The sequence below is a fragment of the Hakea prostrata genome, chromosome 9 (genome assembly GCF_041222555.1).
Source record: "Hakea prostrata isolate BN-2017 chromosome 9, UWA_Hpros_2, whole genome shotgun sequence".
Classification (NCBI taxonomy): domain Eukaryota; kingdom Viridiplantae; phylum Streptophyta; class Magnoliopsida; order Proteales; family Proteaceae; genus Hakea; species Hakea prostrata.
The window spans coordinates 3,733,190-3,749,992 of record NC_142608.1 but is presented as its reverse complement, the minus strand read 5'-3'; the positions used below and the strand labels follow the sequence as shown (position 1 = coordinate 3,749,992).

Here is a 16,803-nt window from a genome sequence, read left to right as displayed (position 1 = left end):
GATACTTTTTATCAGAAAAAAAATTCATTAATAAAATAAAAAATTAATCCACATCATGGTTAATTAACATGCATAGATAGTTTTCTTAGTGACTTCTGCTTTGTTTCTAATGAACCTCCATCCTTATTTATGTCAATACCTTCCCACAGATCTCACAGAAAACCTGGACATTTGTAAGCAAACAAACAAAGCCAGTTGTCCAAAAGAACCATGGGCTGTCATTGGATTAAATATATATTGTCTATGGAATTCTGATTTGGCTTGATTTGTCTTTTTTTTGGGTCAAATGTATGGCTCAAAATGGCTGACAAGAAACAAGCCAGAACCCCAACTATTTGTAAAATCAATAATGGGATCTACGACTTTAGGTGTGAGAATTGAGATCCATCAATCATATCCCATAAATGGCTTAAAATTTTTCTTTACCTGTATATCTATGTGGGTAGAAAACTTCATTTTTTATGTGCTCAAATGGATTTTACAAATTTCTATTAATCTTAAAACACAAATCGGTGCATAATACATATACGATTTTCCTGGCGTCATACATGTATTTTGCTGTGTATGGTATAGTGTATACATAGGCTTTTTACAGTTTCAGCTTTTCTTGTATAGCTTTGGTTCTTGTTTTTCTATGGAGATTTCTTGGTTTACATTAGATTGTGAAACAGGCTTTCCTTTCTAATGTGAATATTTAAGTTCCTGATTGTAGAACCGTTTTCAGTTGAAGAAGGGCTAAAAGAAGCTGGCTTGGATGCATAGATCCCTTGTATTTCGGTTTTGTTTTTCAACAGAAATGCCAAATCAGTCTTTGCGCTTCCCTCGGTTTCAGTAGCCATCAAATGAGAAATAGGTAGTTTGCCGGTTTGTTCGTTTAATTCCAGAGGAGCTTCGTGAGTTTCATTATGGCTTCTGATTTGATTATTGAAGCTGGTGATCGAACAGAAGGAGGAGGAGAAGGAGAAGAAGAAGATGATGATATGTACCTTGAGATTTCGGACGTTAGGGATTCAGATAGATCTGAGGTCAGCGCATGGTCGAGTTCCTTCTTCTCAAGGTCCCATTCTACTACTCCAAGAACCAGGCCAAGCTCTCCAAGAAGTCCCGTTGGGTTCCGAGAGTCTTTCTTAGTGGGTAGCCATGGATCTTCTCCTAGTCGATTCTCTGATGCGCAGAGACCTTATTATTCATCTCGGTCTCCTTTCCAGTTGGGTTTCAACTTCAATAGTCGATGGTGGAAGTCAAAGTTTATCGAGTTTCGCTTGGAACGGAAGCAGCAACCGCTTCAGCAACAAAGGGTGAAAAGAAAGGCTGGAAGAGTCTGGTTTAGGAAGCGATCTGGCCTTCTGGTTATCATTGGGCTATTGTGCTTTTATTTTTTTATGGGTTGGTGGATGCTTTCGCGTCTCCCGGACAATCGTTTAACTACCAGTGATGGGCGTGATAGCTTCGTCTATAGGAATTCATCGTCAATTAATGTGAGTCTCTTAGGAATTGCAAATCTTTTAATGCCTTGAATTTTGGTTTTTATTCTCATGAGCAAATTTAAGCCTAGAAAATTTCCTCAGTAAGGTGTGGAAGATATGGTAAACAACATGGACCCGATGATGCCAGAGATGCAATGAAATGTTAATTATTTTTGCTAGTGGTGATAAGTTATACTTGAGCGAGTTGATTTTCCCTTGAGCTTGAAGTCAGAGTAATTAGTTGTTGTTTCTTGAGCATGGAAAATTTTGTGTCAAGATTATGTTCGCATAATCAATGTTTCTTTTGTATTGGAAAATCATCAAGTTCATATATTAAGGAATAATTTGAGACCCTCATGGTCATAGGGCACCAATTAGGATGGTCTCTATGCTTTTTCATTCTTTTCTTTTTACATCTCCTCATAATGGTGGTATTTTCAGGGAGGATGGAGCATGCCGGCCAAGAAAATACGGCCAGAGAAACTCCTATATGCTAGGATGTTAGCTTTGGCTGCTCATGCACTAGCAGAGGTAGGTTTTGAAGTTTCCGTATAGAAATTTTATCAATGTGTAGTATAATTAGGGCTTTATATACTGGAGTTTGACGGAGATGGGTCACTAGTTGGGTTATTTATTTATATCTCCTCATTCAGGGAGAGGAAAACTCTGAACCAAAAGATTTCTGGGAGGAGCCATTGATTCCTGCTTCTGCTTGGACGCCCTGTGCAGATCAAGGCAACTGGGGACTGAGTGGTAACTTCAATTATTTATTCCTCATTTTGAAGATTTTCTAGTTTTATCATGTTTACATGTGTGATGCTGGTCAAAGCTTGATCTTGTGTGTGAATTCTGGTTAGCAGATGGAAATAATGGATACATCGTTGTCAGTGCAAATGGTGGTATAAACCAGCAGCGAGTAGCTGTAAGTAGAATTCCTTGCATTTGCAAATCCTGGAGGTTGTCCAACATCTACTCATTCTGTATGACATCCTTTATTGTAGTTGGAACAATATTCTTATGTTTGGACTAATCCATTATGCTTGATTCCAGGTCTGTAATATTGTTGCAGTTGCTCGATTACTAAATGCAACTCTTGTTGTTCCAAAATTTTTGTACAGTAGTGTTTGGAGAGATGTGAGGTAATTTCCTTTCCATTCCCTACTTCTCAGTTTAGTTCATTCTTTGCTTGTATGGGTTATTTTAACATGTTTATCCTTTTCAATGGGAGCAAGACTAAAGTCAAAAACTACTTCAATTGCAGGGTAGTAACCAAAATATTTTATCAGTGTCATATTCCAACTTAGTAACCGAACTCTTCAGAACAAATAACTTTTGGTGTCTGTTGGCAATTGTTAAGTAAATTAGCTCTTCTAATCTGATTGGAAGAATACATAAGAAGAAAATTTCAGGTTGTAATTGACTGTACTCATTGTGATGAGAGTCCAGGCTATTTTATATATTTCATTCTTGATGTTGTACGTTACAGAAGGTGGTATCTAACCAATTCTGAGATATTTCAGGAAATTTCAAAATTCAAATGTAGAAAGAGAGGATAAGATTTCAAATTTCAAAAACCCTCAATGTATTTGAATTGGAATGAAAATCTTCATTCCGTTGGGTTCTCATCCCACCTCAAACTTTGGGGTGGTAGCCACAATAGTTTGAAACGGTGTTCCTTGAATATTGGAGATGGTAGCCCTTTTGTGAAGATATCTGCAATTTTAAATTGGGAGTGCACAAAGTTGACCTGAATTTTGTTGTTAGAGGACCAAATCTCTAACAAAGTGGTAATCCACTCCTTTATGCTTAGTTCAAGCATGGAGAATTGGATTAGCACTTATTTGAGTGGCTGAGGGATTGTCACAATGTACTCTATTGGTTGTTCGATTGGTAGTTGGAGATCCCTCGTAAGATGATGGCCAGAGTAACTCATAAAATGTCACTGCCAGGGCTTTGTACTCTGCTTCAACTCTGGACCACGAAATAATTGGTTGTTTCTTAGAGGACTAAGAAATTATATTTTCACCAAGATAAGTGCAAAACCCACATTTAGATCACCCTAGGTCAGGGCATCCTGCCCAATCAGCATCCGTGTAGGCCGCTAGGTGAGATAGCGAAGTTGGCTTTAAGTGGAGGCCACCCCTGCAGTGCTTGTAATATATCGCAAGATTCTCTTTTTTGCTTGAAAGTGCTCTGATGTGGGATTGTGCATGTATTGGCATACTTGATTAACAACATGTGGAATATCTGGCCTGGTGATGATAAGATACTGCAAAGCACCCACAAATTGTTTATACTCTGTGGTGTTGGTGAGAGGTATACATTGGGAAGCAGACATTTTTGCTCCTGATGCAACTGGTTGTGCTGTGGGGCTTGGAATTCTCGATTCCTGTGTTTCGTATTAACTCCAGGATATAGGATTCCACTGGAGTCTCTTTTGTCTTCAATACCTAAGAAATAATGGTCTCCCGAGTTCATCATGGCAAACTCCAAATGTAACCTTTTCTTTTCTTTTTTTGGTTCAACTCCAAATGTAACCTGATGAGGACCTTTTTAACTTCTGTTAGACTATGCCCTTTTAGGATTATATCATCAATATATAATAATAGAATAATCACACCGGTTGAACTCTGTTTGGTGAACATTGAATTGTCTGCTTGGCTTTGTATAAAGCCTTATGAAGAAGATGACTTTTGAACCTGTAAAACCAAGCCCTAGGTTCTTGTTGTAGGCCATAAATTGCTTTCTTCAAATGACAAACATGGTTAGATTGATTTGGATCCACAAACCCTTGAGGTTGGGTCATGTAAACATCTTCATAACATTCCATTTAGGAACGTGTTCTTGACATCGAGCTGATGAATAGGCCAATTGCAAGGCACTGTCATTGTGAGAACTGTTCGTACAGTTGCTGATTTGACTACAGGGTTGAAGGTCTCATGAAAATCAATTCCAGGCTGCTGATTATAGCCTTTTGCTACTAATCTGCCCTTGTACCTCTCAATTGAGCCATCACTCTTGGTTTTGATTCCCATGCGCAGCCAACCACATTCATGTCTGGGCGATGTGGAACCAAAGTCCAAGTTTTGTTGTCCGTTAAAGCCTTGTATTCTGCCTGCATTGCACTCATCCATTTGCTCTCCTTGGAAGCCATTTTATAGGTTTTGGGTTCAGGTGGAATAATGTTTGTAGTGGCTATAAAGGCTTGAGGTAAGGGGTGCCGAATAGTAAGAACTGTTAAAGGAACTCTAGGTTTGGTAGATCCAGTTTGGCTCCTAGTAACCATTGGGCGTTTTGGGGCTGGTTGTATATTAGTCATAGGTCGTGATGGGAGTGGAGTGGTGGTAGAGTTGGTTGTGAAGTTGGAGAGGGTGGGGGTGGATGGTTGGATGTGGTGAGGGGTGGTGTGTTATCAATAGGGGGAGGAGTGGAGTTGAGGATTGGGTTGGATATTGTGGTTCAAAGGATGTTGTGAGTGGGGGTGTGGATGATTGAAGTAGGGCTGGGTTTGGTAGTGGTATTTCTGTTGTGTTTCTTGGTTTAGGTAAGGGTGGTGGGCTGAGATTGGCAAAGGGAAATTGGGTCTCATAAAAAAGTACATGCCTAGATATATAGATCTTTACAGTGGCTGTGTCTAGACATTGATATCCTTTGTGTGAAGGCTATACCCAAGAAGTGCACATGCAGTGGATTTTGGTGAGAGATTATCTTCCCTATATGGCTTTAAGTTTGGATAGCAAAGGCAACCAATGAGGGATCTCCAATTACAGTAGTGGATGCCAAATCTGAGTTGAAACAGTAGTGTTGCAAAGAGCCAAAGGAGCCATGGCTTTGGTTGAAAGTGTGTAGGAATTATCCTTGATTGGACCTGTCAACAGAGTTTTGCCTGTTTTCAAGTCCTTCACAGCAAAGCCCCATGGGAAAAAAATAATATAATAGTCATTATCTCTTTAAGTTTGAAATGGAAACAAGATCCTTGGTAAGACTAGGCACACAACCAAGACATTTGTTTAAAGATAAGGAATTTTTAGAAGTGGGTAAACTAGATTGACCAATGCTAGAAATTTGAATAATCATACCATTGCCAACTGAAACGTGGTCATCACCAGAATTGGTGACAGATTATTGCAGTATGTTGGGATCATGTGTCATATGAGAAGTAGCACCACTATTTGGGATCCATTGAGCATCAACTGACTGTTTGTTATTCTGTCGTGTATGGAGTCTGACATAGGGAAATGGTTGGGACTGAGATCTATTTCTACTGTCCGAATAGCCAAAAAAAAAAAAAAAACCAATTGGTTGAATATCAAATCTTTGCACATATCTAGCACTTGATGAGAGCTGAGTTTGGTTGTTGGTTTGGATTTCATATTCTGTCTAGTTTGTGGTGTATTGAATTGGTTCCTATATGAAAGTTTAGACGGACGTGTTGTAGGTTTGGTAAAACGTGGTTGAGGTGTAGTTCGAAAGTGGTTTGGATTTGGAGTTTTAGTGGTTGGGAGTGCTCTCTGTGAAGTGGGATCTGGTAGAATGGAGTTGGTGTTCCCATAACCATGGCGAAGCCACTGTTCATGGGTTAGAAGTCTAGCTCTTAAGGCATTGAATGTAATGGTTGGGGTAATATTTTCAAATGGTAATTAGAAAGGTTAGATACTCACGTCGTAAGCCATTTAAGGTTGAGGAAATTAGATCAGAACCAGCTACCTTATCATTAATAGCTGCAAGTGCATCAGCCAATGATTTGATGTGGTTGAGGTATTTAGTAGTGCCCTTTGATATTGTTTGCAATTCACCATACAAGTAGGTACATCTTGTTGTTGACTGTTGTTGGAAGAGTTCCTCAATAGAGTCCCATACCTCCTTGGCTGTTGGAAGACCAAGAATATGTGTGGAGAGTGATTCGGAAAGAGTGGCGTTGATGCAGGCTCTCACAAAGTGATTATTTTGACACCATTTGTGATATTTGATTTGGGGTGGTTGTTGTTATTTGTTGTAACTGTTGGAGAAGGTGGATCGATGGTACCATTAAGATAGCCCATCAAGTCAAAGCTAATGAAGATTGATTGTAGTTGTTCTTGCCACAAGAGATAGTTGGAGCTATCAAGTTTGACAGGAAGAAGGAAAGAAAGGTTTGTGAGTGAAAAGCTGTTGCAGCCATGGGAGAGAGGACAATGAGTGTAAGAAGGAAAATAAGGTGTTTAAATGGAGGAACTACCTGGGATTGCTGATACCATTAAAGAAGAAAGTTTCAGGTTGTAATCGACTGTACTCATTGTGATGAGAGTCCAGCCTATTTTATATTTTTCATCCTCAATGTTGTATGTACAGAAGGTGGTCTCCAAATAGAATTGGTTGGAGTTATTTCAGGAAATTTCAAAATTCAAATATACAAAGAGAGGATGAGATTTCAAATTTAAATAACCAGCAACATATTTGAGTTGGAATGAAAATCTTCATTCTGTTGGGTTTTCACCCTGACTTAAATTTAGATTCCTAAGGAATGAGAAGCTACTTTGGCAAGAATAGAGACTTTAGTGATGGATTATTTTGAGCATTATTTTACTAGTATGCAATTTATTCAAGTAACTTTTAAGAATGAAGTGCTGCTATATGTATATATATATATATAGGGATTGTTACTATCCCAATTGGGAGGTACAGTCTGACTTCAAGGAAAAGAAAGCAAAAGCGATTCCCGTGGTAGTGTCGAGCGAAATGGGAGTAGCCTATACCATGAAAACGGGGTTGTGGGAGAGCAATCAAACATCATGCTGCTAGGCGAAACGGCGAAGTACTACACCCTAGATGATGAGAGTCCAGTAGCCGAAAGCATCACTAGCTTACGCTCTTACCTGAGTAGCATGGGGCATGTGGACCTCCTTGCAGGGCTAAATACTCCTAGGTGATCAATAGCGAAGTAGTACTATGAGGGAAGGGTGAAAAGAACCCCCATTGGGGAGTGAAATAGAACATGAAACTGTAAGCTCCCAAGCAGTGGGAGGAGACCTGGGCTTTGACTGCGTGCCCATTGAAGAATGAGCTGGCAACTCATAGGCAGTGGCTTGATGATTAAGGGAACCCACCGGAGCCGTAGCGAAAGCGAGTCTTCATAGGGCAATATTCATTGCTTATGGACCCGAACCTGGGTGATCTATCCATGTTAACTTTTAAGAATGAATTGTATATATATATATATATCGTCACTTTTGAAATGAATTATTTGGTTCCTACCAACATCGCTTATACAACCCATAATGAAACAGCCTTCGCTACTTTGCCCTGGAAGAGGCTGGGGAATAATGAAATCGGGTATTGGTTCTGAAGATTGGTATCATATTTCCTTTGATTTATCATAGAATACAGTGATAGCTGATTGAAGTTGCAAAAATGACAATTATTGTCATGTTTTTGCTCATAATGTGACATGAACACCCCAAAACTAAATGCAGCCCCCCCCCCCCCCCCAAAAAAAAAAAAAAAAAAAATTTAACAAATAAGAGGTGGGTTGTGGGATTTCTATATTTTAGGATTCCTTTGGAATGTTATTGATGGTATGTTGGTTTATGCTCTGCATTTTGGGGATGGAAAGTGATACTGTCATATTGTATATATTCTTAGTCAGTTCAGCGATCTCTATCAGGAGGAGCATTTTATCAATTACTTGAAGCCTGATATTCGAATAGTAAAGGAACTCCCAGTGGAACTACAGTCCTTAGATTTGGAAGCAATTGGTAGTGTTGTGAGTTGATCTACCTTATGATTTTCTTCATTTATGCCAAATTTACTCCGCAAAGTCTTTTTCTTCTCTTTGCCTAGATTTTCTTATTTGAATTCATGCCAGGTGACTGATGTCGACATCATGAAAGAAGCTAAGCCAAGTTTTTTTCTGAAACACGTTCTTCCAATCCTACTTCGAAATAAAGTTGTTCACTTTGTTGGGTTTGGCAATCGGTTGGCGTTTGACCCAATACCATTTCAATTGCAGGTACATTGATCTTTAATTTAGGATTGGTTTTTCAAACCAAACATATTTGCTTCTTTCCTACCTTAGTTTTCACTGGTTTCTCTCTAAGTTCTACCTGCTTTCTTTTCCTTCTTCAATCCTAATTTGAAGGCTTCATCTAGAGACTCCGGTGCAGATGTAATTTTCATGCTCTGGAATTTGTTCCCAAAATACAAGAAGCTGGTTCCCTGATTATTCAGAGGTTGCATCATCATAAATCTCATCAAGGACCACTGGATCATAAACTTGTTGGTCTGCCTATGGAACCAAATGCTCTGGGAAGAATACCTCCATCAAAATCGTCCAGATATTTAGCTTTACACCTAAGATTTGAAATTGACATGGTAGCTCATTCATTGTGTGAGTTTGGTGGTGGTGAAGGAGAAACTGAAGAGTTGGAAGCATATCGTGCAATCCACTTTCCTGCGTTGACACTTCTGAAGAAGACCTCAAAGTATGCATTATATGGTATCAGTTGATTGTCTATGTAATCGGAAAACTATTTCATATTTCTTCTGAGTTAATGCAATTGCTTAATACCATGTAGGGTACCTTCTGCAATGAAACTGCGAACTGAGGGAAAATGTCCTCTAACACCTGAAGAGGCAGCATTAATGCTAGCTGCCCTGGGTGTGAACCGTAAGAGACACATATTCTTGGCAGGGTCACAAATTTATGGGGGAAAGTCAAGAATGAGAGCATTGACTAACTTGTATCCTAATTTGGTTACTAAAGAGAACCTACTTTCACCATCGGAGATTGAACCATTTACGAACTTCTCGTCTCAGGTAATCTGCAGTTTTTTCTTTTCGTATTGTGACTTTCGTTCTACATCATTCTACCTAGTTGTGAGTCCTTGTGTATTGATATTGATCTTCCCGAATCATTCTTCTAGTCACAAACATTACAAAATTCAAGCTAGATAAAATAAGAGAGAATTTTTGTATTCTTAGTTGCATCAAGCTTGCTTGTTACCATGAAATTTAGTGCCCTTCACCAAGCCTGATGTTAATCATCCAAATTCAGTTGCCTTATATTTGATATTGAGTGAATTGATTGGCTTTTGCAGTTAGCCGCATTGGACTTCATAGGCTGTGCAGCTGCTGATGCATTCTCCATGACAGACTCCGGGAGTCAATTCTCATCATTAGTAGCAGGTTATCGCATGTACTATGGTGGAGGGAGAATGCCATCAATACGTCCAAACAAGCGCAGGCTTTCAAGCATATTCTTGAAGAACTCCACTATTGAATGGAAGGAATTCGAAGTGCGAGTGAGGAAAGCAGTAAAAGAGAGTAAGCAGGTTCAAGAGAGACCACCTGGAAGGAGTATTTACAGGCATCCCCGGTGTCTCGAGTGTATGTGCAACATAGACATAGGGAACCCAAATGCATCAGCTAGGAAGTAAATGAATAGGCAAAATTCATTCAAGACTCCATTTTCTCTTGATACTTGATTTGTTGGGAACCAGCACATTCAAGTCCACTCATAGTAGAAGGGTTTTGAACGGCTGATAAAAACAGCTGCAGTTTTGCACATCAGTTAACCTCTAGAAATTCATACTAGATCATTCAATACCTTCCACCTTGTATGATTTACAGCACCTGGTCAGTGTGTTCTTATATGATGCTCGTTTACAGAACTAGGGCTGTCAGGGGGTGAAGCCTGATTGGGTCTGATTAATCATTATTGGTCCCCTGGAAACTTAAGGCCCTGCACTATTTGTTTATAATCAGGTTATGATGAAGCTGGGAATGTAAATGGCCTGAAATCGACTAATTGGTCATCAATTAGTTGTACAAGATCATGTCAATGGTATTGGAATCTGAGCTGGGCTATGTACTAACAATGACATATCATGCTGTTTGGAGGATAAAGATTTCAATCCATTTGTAACTTGTGCAAATCTGATTTAATTGAGCATGTAAAACATTTCTTTGAGACAGTTTCTTTCCCAATACAAATCAATCAAACCTTCATTTTTCTTATCCCCAAAGCTGATGTCCCAACTTCTGTCAATGAATTCAGGCCCATTAGTTTATGTAATGTTACATACAAAATCATTTCTAAGCTAATGGTGAGCAGAATCAAACGAATCTTGCCCCATCTCATTTCTTTCAATCAAAATGGTTTCATAAAAGACCGACATATTCAAGACAACATTTTGATTGGCCATGAAATCATGCATAAGATAAATCAAAGGAAAAAAAAAGGAAAGAAAGGCAAAATGGCTATCAAGCTTGACATGAGTAAAGCCTTTGACAGAATGGAATGGTCATTTGTGGAGAAAGTACTTAAAGCTTGTGGATTTCCTTTAGATTGGATTAAGTGGATTATGTTTTGCATAACCACTCTTCAATTCTCCATCTTTATCAATGGTAAACCCTCTAGATTCTTTCACCCTTCTAGAGGTATTAGACAAGGAGACCCTCTATCTACTTATCTTTTTGTTCTATGTGCGGAGCTACTCTCAAGTCACTTAGAAAAACCAGATTAAGCAAGAAGATCAAAGGTATTAAACTTTGCAAAGGAGGAGAAAGCATCTCACACTTAGCATTTGCTGATGACCTCATTCTTTTTGGTCAAGCAACTGTATCTGAAGCTAACCAATTTCTGAAGATCATAAATAGATATTGTCTAGCTTTTGGTTAGCAACTAAATAGGCAGAAAACTAGAGCTCACTACATCAAGAGCACTCCAAATCAAACTAGAAATCTCCTTGCTGAAAAGTTCAACATCATTCCTACTTTTGATCTTGACATCTATCTTGGCATCCCATTGTTAAGTGGAAAGATCAAGCAACATCATTGTCAAAATCTTATTCAAAGAGTGAATCTCAGACTTCAGGGGTGGAAAGCAAAACTCTTAAGCTCAGCTGGCAAAACAGTTCTTATTCAATCAGTCATACAAGCTCTTCCCTCTCACTACATGTCATGCTTCATCTTACCAAAGAAAACCCTCAATGAGTTGGACTCTTCCAATAGAAATTTCTTTTGGTCAAATGGAGAAAAATCTCACTTTCACTCCATCAACTGGAAAACAATTTGTAAACCTAAGAGATTGGGAGGTCTTAACATAAAAAATATGGAAATGTGGAATCTTGCTCTTATAGCTAAAAGAGCTTGGGAACTTAAAATTGGTAAGCAATCAATTTGGTACAAATTAATGAAGGAAAAATACTTTAGAAATTGTAACTTTCTATAAGCCACTTTACCTATTAATGCATCATGGGGATGGAAATCCATTATCAAAGCCAAAGACTTGATGCTACTTGGCATTATACATATGGTTGGCAATGGCAATAGTATTAATCCATGGATGGATATATGGATCCCAGATACTCCAGCTCTTCAAGCTCCACTGCCACTTTCAGGTGCGTCCCCTAACTTAGTATCTTTTTTTATAGATACTGAAATAGCTAAATGGAATGAGATCAAAGTTAGAGATTGGTGGCCAAATGATCTGGCAGAAAAAATTCTCAACATTCCGTTATCATTATCGACTTGTCAAGACAAAATTATGTGGGAGAAAACATCAACTGGCATTTTCATAGTTGCTTCAGCTTATAGATTTTTTTTCGAAAAATCATAATCAAAGTCCTTCAATACCATGGCTTGTCTTATGGCACCTCCCACTGCCCCCCAAAGTCATTCACTTTATTTGGAAACTGCTGCATGGAAAGCTCCCCACACCTGCTCTTTTATCAGAAAGAGGGTGTAGAATCAGTGATATTTACTCACTCTGTTCACAAGAAAGAGCAACTACTAATCATATCTTCCTTCATTGTCACTTTGCCAAACAGGTATGGTCAAAGCTCAGAATTTGTTGGTGGAATTGATCCACAAATCTTATAGATCAGATTTCTCATTGGTTAAAATCAGCAAGAAGAAACATTTCAAAATTAGAGGAACTCATACAACACTTGCTTATGGTGTGGCACATTTGGTTAACTTTCAATAGTGTTGTTCACTCTAGACCAAGGAGTAATCCATATCATATATGGAGATCAGCTCGATCAATAGTTGTAGAGCATTTAGCCCTTCATCAGCATAGCAGATCAAGAAAAGAGTTCAAAAGCATTAAATGGAGAGCACCTCCTATGCATTTCATTAAAATCAATGTTGATGGAGCTACAATCAGCAAGGGTTCTAACAACTTCCACGCTGGATTTGGTGGTATTGCTCGTGATCACTTGGGTCACACTCTCTTCACCTTCTATTGTAAAGGAGGAAACTCACAAGCCATTCAAATGGAAGCTACTGCAATTCGAGAAGGACTGAAGCTAGCTATCTCCCTCAATCTAAAGAAAATAATTATTGAAAGTGACAATGAAGCTGTTGTTAGTCTGATTAACAACAAATCAGAGACTCCACCTTGGAAGATCAACCATTACATACATGATATCTTCAGCCTTTCCTCTCTGTTTGATGTTTTAATTGTAAATCATACACATAGAGAAGGCAACTCTGTAGCTGATAGATTAGCTTCTTATGCTGTTGTTTCTCAGGCTTCTTCTTTTTCTTTCTCTCCCCCCCCTCCTTTCGTTCTTTGGCTTTTGCATTTTGATGTACTTGGTACTTTGTATCCCAGGGGTTTTTCTTTTAAATGAATTCAATTCTTCACCCCAAAAAAAAAAAAAAAAGGATAAGAATTAGAAAGAGAGTTATTTTATTTGTTTATTAATTTATGGTGCTTACTTAAGTTGAGTTTAAATTCTTGTTTGTGTACTTTAAGTGAGAAATATCTTATTTTTGTTTCAAATATCAAGTTATCTAAGGTTAAGTTAACATTGAAATTGAAATGACCATTTTAGCCATGGAAAAGAGAAATATAAAAATATTTAAGTCATAGAAAAAGAGAAAGATAAATTTTTATATTTCTCTTTATTCATGGCTAAAATAGTCATTTTAATTTCAAAGTTAACAGAAAAATAATAGAAAAAAATCCTCTATTGTTACTTCTTATATCAAATAACAAGCTGAGATTTAAAGCTTGATTTCAAATTTGAAAAGTCCAAAATATCTTTACAATTTATTTGCTTTTTCAGCCTACTGTGCACAGAGTAGATGATATTTTTTTTTTCTCAAATAACTGTGGGTAACTTGATGGTTTGATAAAAAGTCAATTGTGGGCTGTTTGAAATATTTCACATTTAAGTGGGCAATCAAGAATTTAGGCCTAACTTAATAAAAAGCACTCTTAGAATAAAGTGTACGATATACCATCTAATGCAATAATTTCCCTTCGCATAATTTGTTTTCCATGCAAATTTAATACTAGGAAAAAATAAAGTTTGCTTGGAAGAGTGGATCTTGCATTCCAATAGCATATGAGTAATGAAGGGTTGTATAGTAATGTTTATGTTTCATTTTCCTGTTTATGGGTAAGGAAACATTATTTCTTGGCTCTACGCATTTTGATTGTTTTTCATTGTTTCTGGATGCTGAAATCATGTATATGCTTATATGGGAAGATAAACATTTCTGTAACAAAATTTTGAAGTAGGCTCAAAATTGTTCAAAATGCCTGTTCATTTAGAAATTGAAAAAAAGAAGAAGAAAACCCGTAAGAAATAGACTGTATAATGCATATATGATTTGGGTTGTTTTTGTTCCAAAAATATAAAGAAACACAAGAAACAAGAATATTGCTATACAACCATGGGTAGCTAAAAGCCCGCACCTTACATGCTTTTGCACATGAGAAGCGAACCTTTTGGTGTTTCCAAGGGCACATAGACATGATTCTCGTGTTTGGGTTGAGTCCCTAGATTGAGCACCTTCCTGTCAAGGGATAACAATGTGCTCCCCGATGCTTCTCTGCAACACAATAGTAGTAGATCCTACCTATATGGAAAATTTGTTCTTCTTTTCTTCTTCTTTTCCCTCTTTTGTGTGAATTACGGAAATCTTAGTTGCTGATTTTGGTTAATATCTTTTAAGTGAGAAGCCCACCTGAAAGTAACATCTCTAATGCAAACCAGCTCTAATGTTGACAGCTTTTTCTCTGTTACTATGAAATTGGGAGCTGAAAAGCCTGAATTTGGTCTCTGAATTGAAGCATTAACTACTTCCCCCATCTCTCTCTGCGCGTCCAACTACTATTCTGCCTTAATAACTTTAGCCTCTGCTTCATCAACATTAAAGTAGGGGACAACTCCAGACTAGGACAGCAGAGAATGTAAGAATGGGTAATTAAGTAGCAGTGATTTTTGGTGCATGGATGAACATGTGGGTAATCAGTAATGGCGAGGCCCAGAGAGAGTCAAAACCGCAAAGGGAATGTCAACATGTTATTGTAGATTTGGATGTTCTATTTAATGAATGCTTTGATATTCTGGCCAAAAAAAGAAAGAAGAAAAAAACAATAATAATAAGGTTGGTAGCTTTCGTTATGGTGGTTTGGTTTGTCAATCTCTATATATAGTTTGCAATAACTTCACATTCAGAGATGAACTCGTCATTTGTAGATCAAGCACAATACCTAATTAATGAAAAGTTCTGGAATTTCCAACAGAACTGGTTTCTCACTTCTCACCCCAGTGGTATGATGTGACTGGACTCCATTAATCCGTGAAGCTTTTTAAGCCTTTGGTCCCTTGCCTTGTTGATGTTGCTGGTCAAAATTAATGAAATATAAACATAACGTTTCCTCATTCTTCATTCCTCATTCCTCATTCCCTCCTCTTCCATTGTATGGTCACCATCTTCATCTTCATCTTCAACTACACAAGAACAAATAAATTTTGCAGTAAAGATAGATCATGGGAAGACACGATTTTGACAGGACAGGGGCCATTACTTTTCATTTTTTCATGCTTCAAACTTCAAGAAGCATGGGGAATTGGATGGTTCCATCATTGGGAACATAATCACATCAAATCCTTTAACCATGGGATTAATTAATTAATTAGAGATTTTTCATGTAATTAATGGGTTTTTCAAGAACATTTGTGTCTTCAGAAGCAATCAATCACAGAAAACCCAAATCAGATTTGAAGTTTTATATCGCTGACTTTAAATCTCTACAACAAAAGGGTTGACTGAAATGAATATAATTTTACATTAAAGAACCTTTTAACAAGCTTAGAACAGTTGTCTTCTACATCGAAAAGCTTTAAAAAGAATTCATATTCAAAACTCTTTGCTCATGAGGGAGCGGCACCAACGGTCCACACACGCTTATGGCCTTTTCATTCTCCTACTTCTGCGGGCTCAGTCGGTGGCCTTCTTCTTCTTCTTCGTAATCATCATTCTCCAAAAATGAAAACGAGTTTGACAAAAAGAAAAAATAAAAAACGAGAGTCTAGAGAGAGATTGATCTTTGACTCGGCTGAAGTGAAACCGAAGAATGCAATTTCTTCAACGGTTCAACCGGCCAAGCTCTCTGCATCCTAAGATTGGATATGGCTAATGGGACCCACAAGAGTTATTCTAATCTAACGGTAAAGGATTTGTTTTGGGGTCAAAACTTAGACCTCAAGAAAAAAGGGTTATTTTCAACTAATCTGACTTTTAGGGGATTTCCGACAATGTGATATTACTAAACTACCCAATATATGTATATAGTGGACGAAGCACTTCGACGAGTCCGCACTTTTTTGTTAGTGTGCTTTTATCGATGACCACTTGCTTTTGTTTAGCATCATTTGGATGTTGAATTGTCCAAAAGTCAAAGGGTGTTTATGTCATTTTCGGTTTTCTTTTACAAAATATTTCAGAGATCCAGAAGCAAGTTTTCCGCACAGCAAGTCAGCAAAGCGGATTGTATAAGGGCATCCAGCGAATTGAAACAGAAAGAAATCCAAAACGAGAGATTTAATGCACTTCACAGTTCACACATTATTATTATTATTATTTTCTTTTGTCAAAAGTCAAATGCTGCTTCATACATTGGGGCTTGTTTGATTTCATGAATCCATGAATGTTTTACAATCAAACAAGTACCCATTTAGGAATCCATGGATTTGAAATATTTGGATTTAAATAACCAAACAGGCCCTAAAATGCAATGTCATATGTTTCATAAAAATAAGACAAGACATTACAAGAATTCTCACTCAAAATTTTAAAACGAAAATTTTAAATGTCACAATGACTTGGTAGGCGAACATGTAATACATATTTGTAAATTTTGGATCGAATTTTACCATACTACCCCTCTACCCTCTACTTCCTGTGGAAGAATTAGAACCACAAACATAACCCAAACCTTTATTTATAACCGTCTCAGGCTGCCTAGGAAGTAGGATCCTACACATTGGCAACATGGAAGAGCCTTTCTCCGAATAGTCAAATATATCAACAGTTGTGCCGTGGTAGACAAGCAGCA

At 37.8% G+C, this 16,803-nt stretch overlaps 1 protein-coding gene across 2 annotated transcripts; it reads left to right on the top strand.

Moving 5' to 3' along the window:
- Positions 1-282: 282 nt before the first annotated feature.
- LOC149004122 (O-fucosyltransferase 2-like) lies at positions 283-10,718 on the top strand. 2 transcript variants are annotated; one of them, XM_089169377.1, is made up of 10 exons: positions 283-1,478; positions 1,908-1,997; positions 2,120-2,219; positions 2,324-2,388; positions 2,517-2,605; positions 8,088-8,208; positions 8,311-8,454; positions 8,595-8,926; positions 9,020-9,260; positions 9,542-10,718. In XM_089169377.1, the coding sequence occupies exons 1-10, from the start codon at positions 906-908 to the stop codon at positions 9,878-9,880; spliced, it is 2,094 nt and encodes a 697-aa protein (XP_089025503.1). In that variant the 5' UTR covers positions 283-905; the 3' UTR covers positions 9,881-10,718. The 2 variants fall into 2 exon arrangements, with proteins under 2 accessions (XP_089025503.1, XP_089025504.1); XM_089169378.1 differs by having other exon boundaries at positions 285-1,478; positions 2,327-2,388; positions 9,542-10,717.
- Positions 10,719-16,803: the final 6,085 nt, after the last annotated feature.

What these genes read in the sequence shown, in the direction of transcription:
- LOC149004122 (XM_089169377.1), top strand. Translation starts at nt 906, where the DNA reads ATGGCTTCTGATTTGATTATTGAAGCTGGTGATCGAACAGAAGGAGGA. An exon ending in TGGAAGCAATTGGTAGTGTT is followed by an intron (nt 8,209 to 8,310) that starts GTGAGTTGATCT and finishes AATTCATGCCAG; the next exon opens with GTGACTGATGTCGACATCAT. An exon ending in CTTCTGAAGAAGACCTCAAA is followed by an intron (nt 8,927 to 9,019) that starts GTATGCATTATA and finishes AATACCATGTAG; the next exon opens with GGTACCTTCTGCAATGAAAC.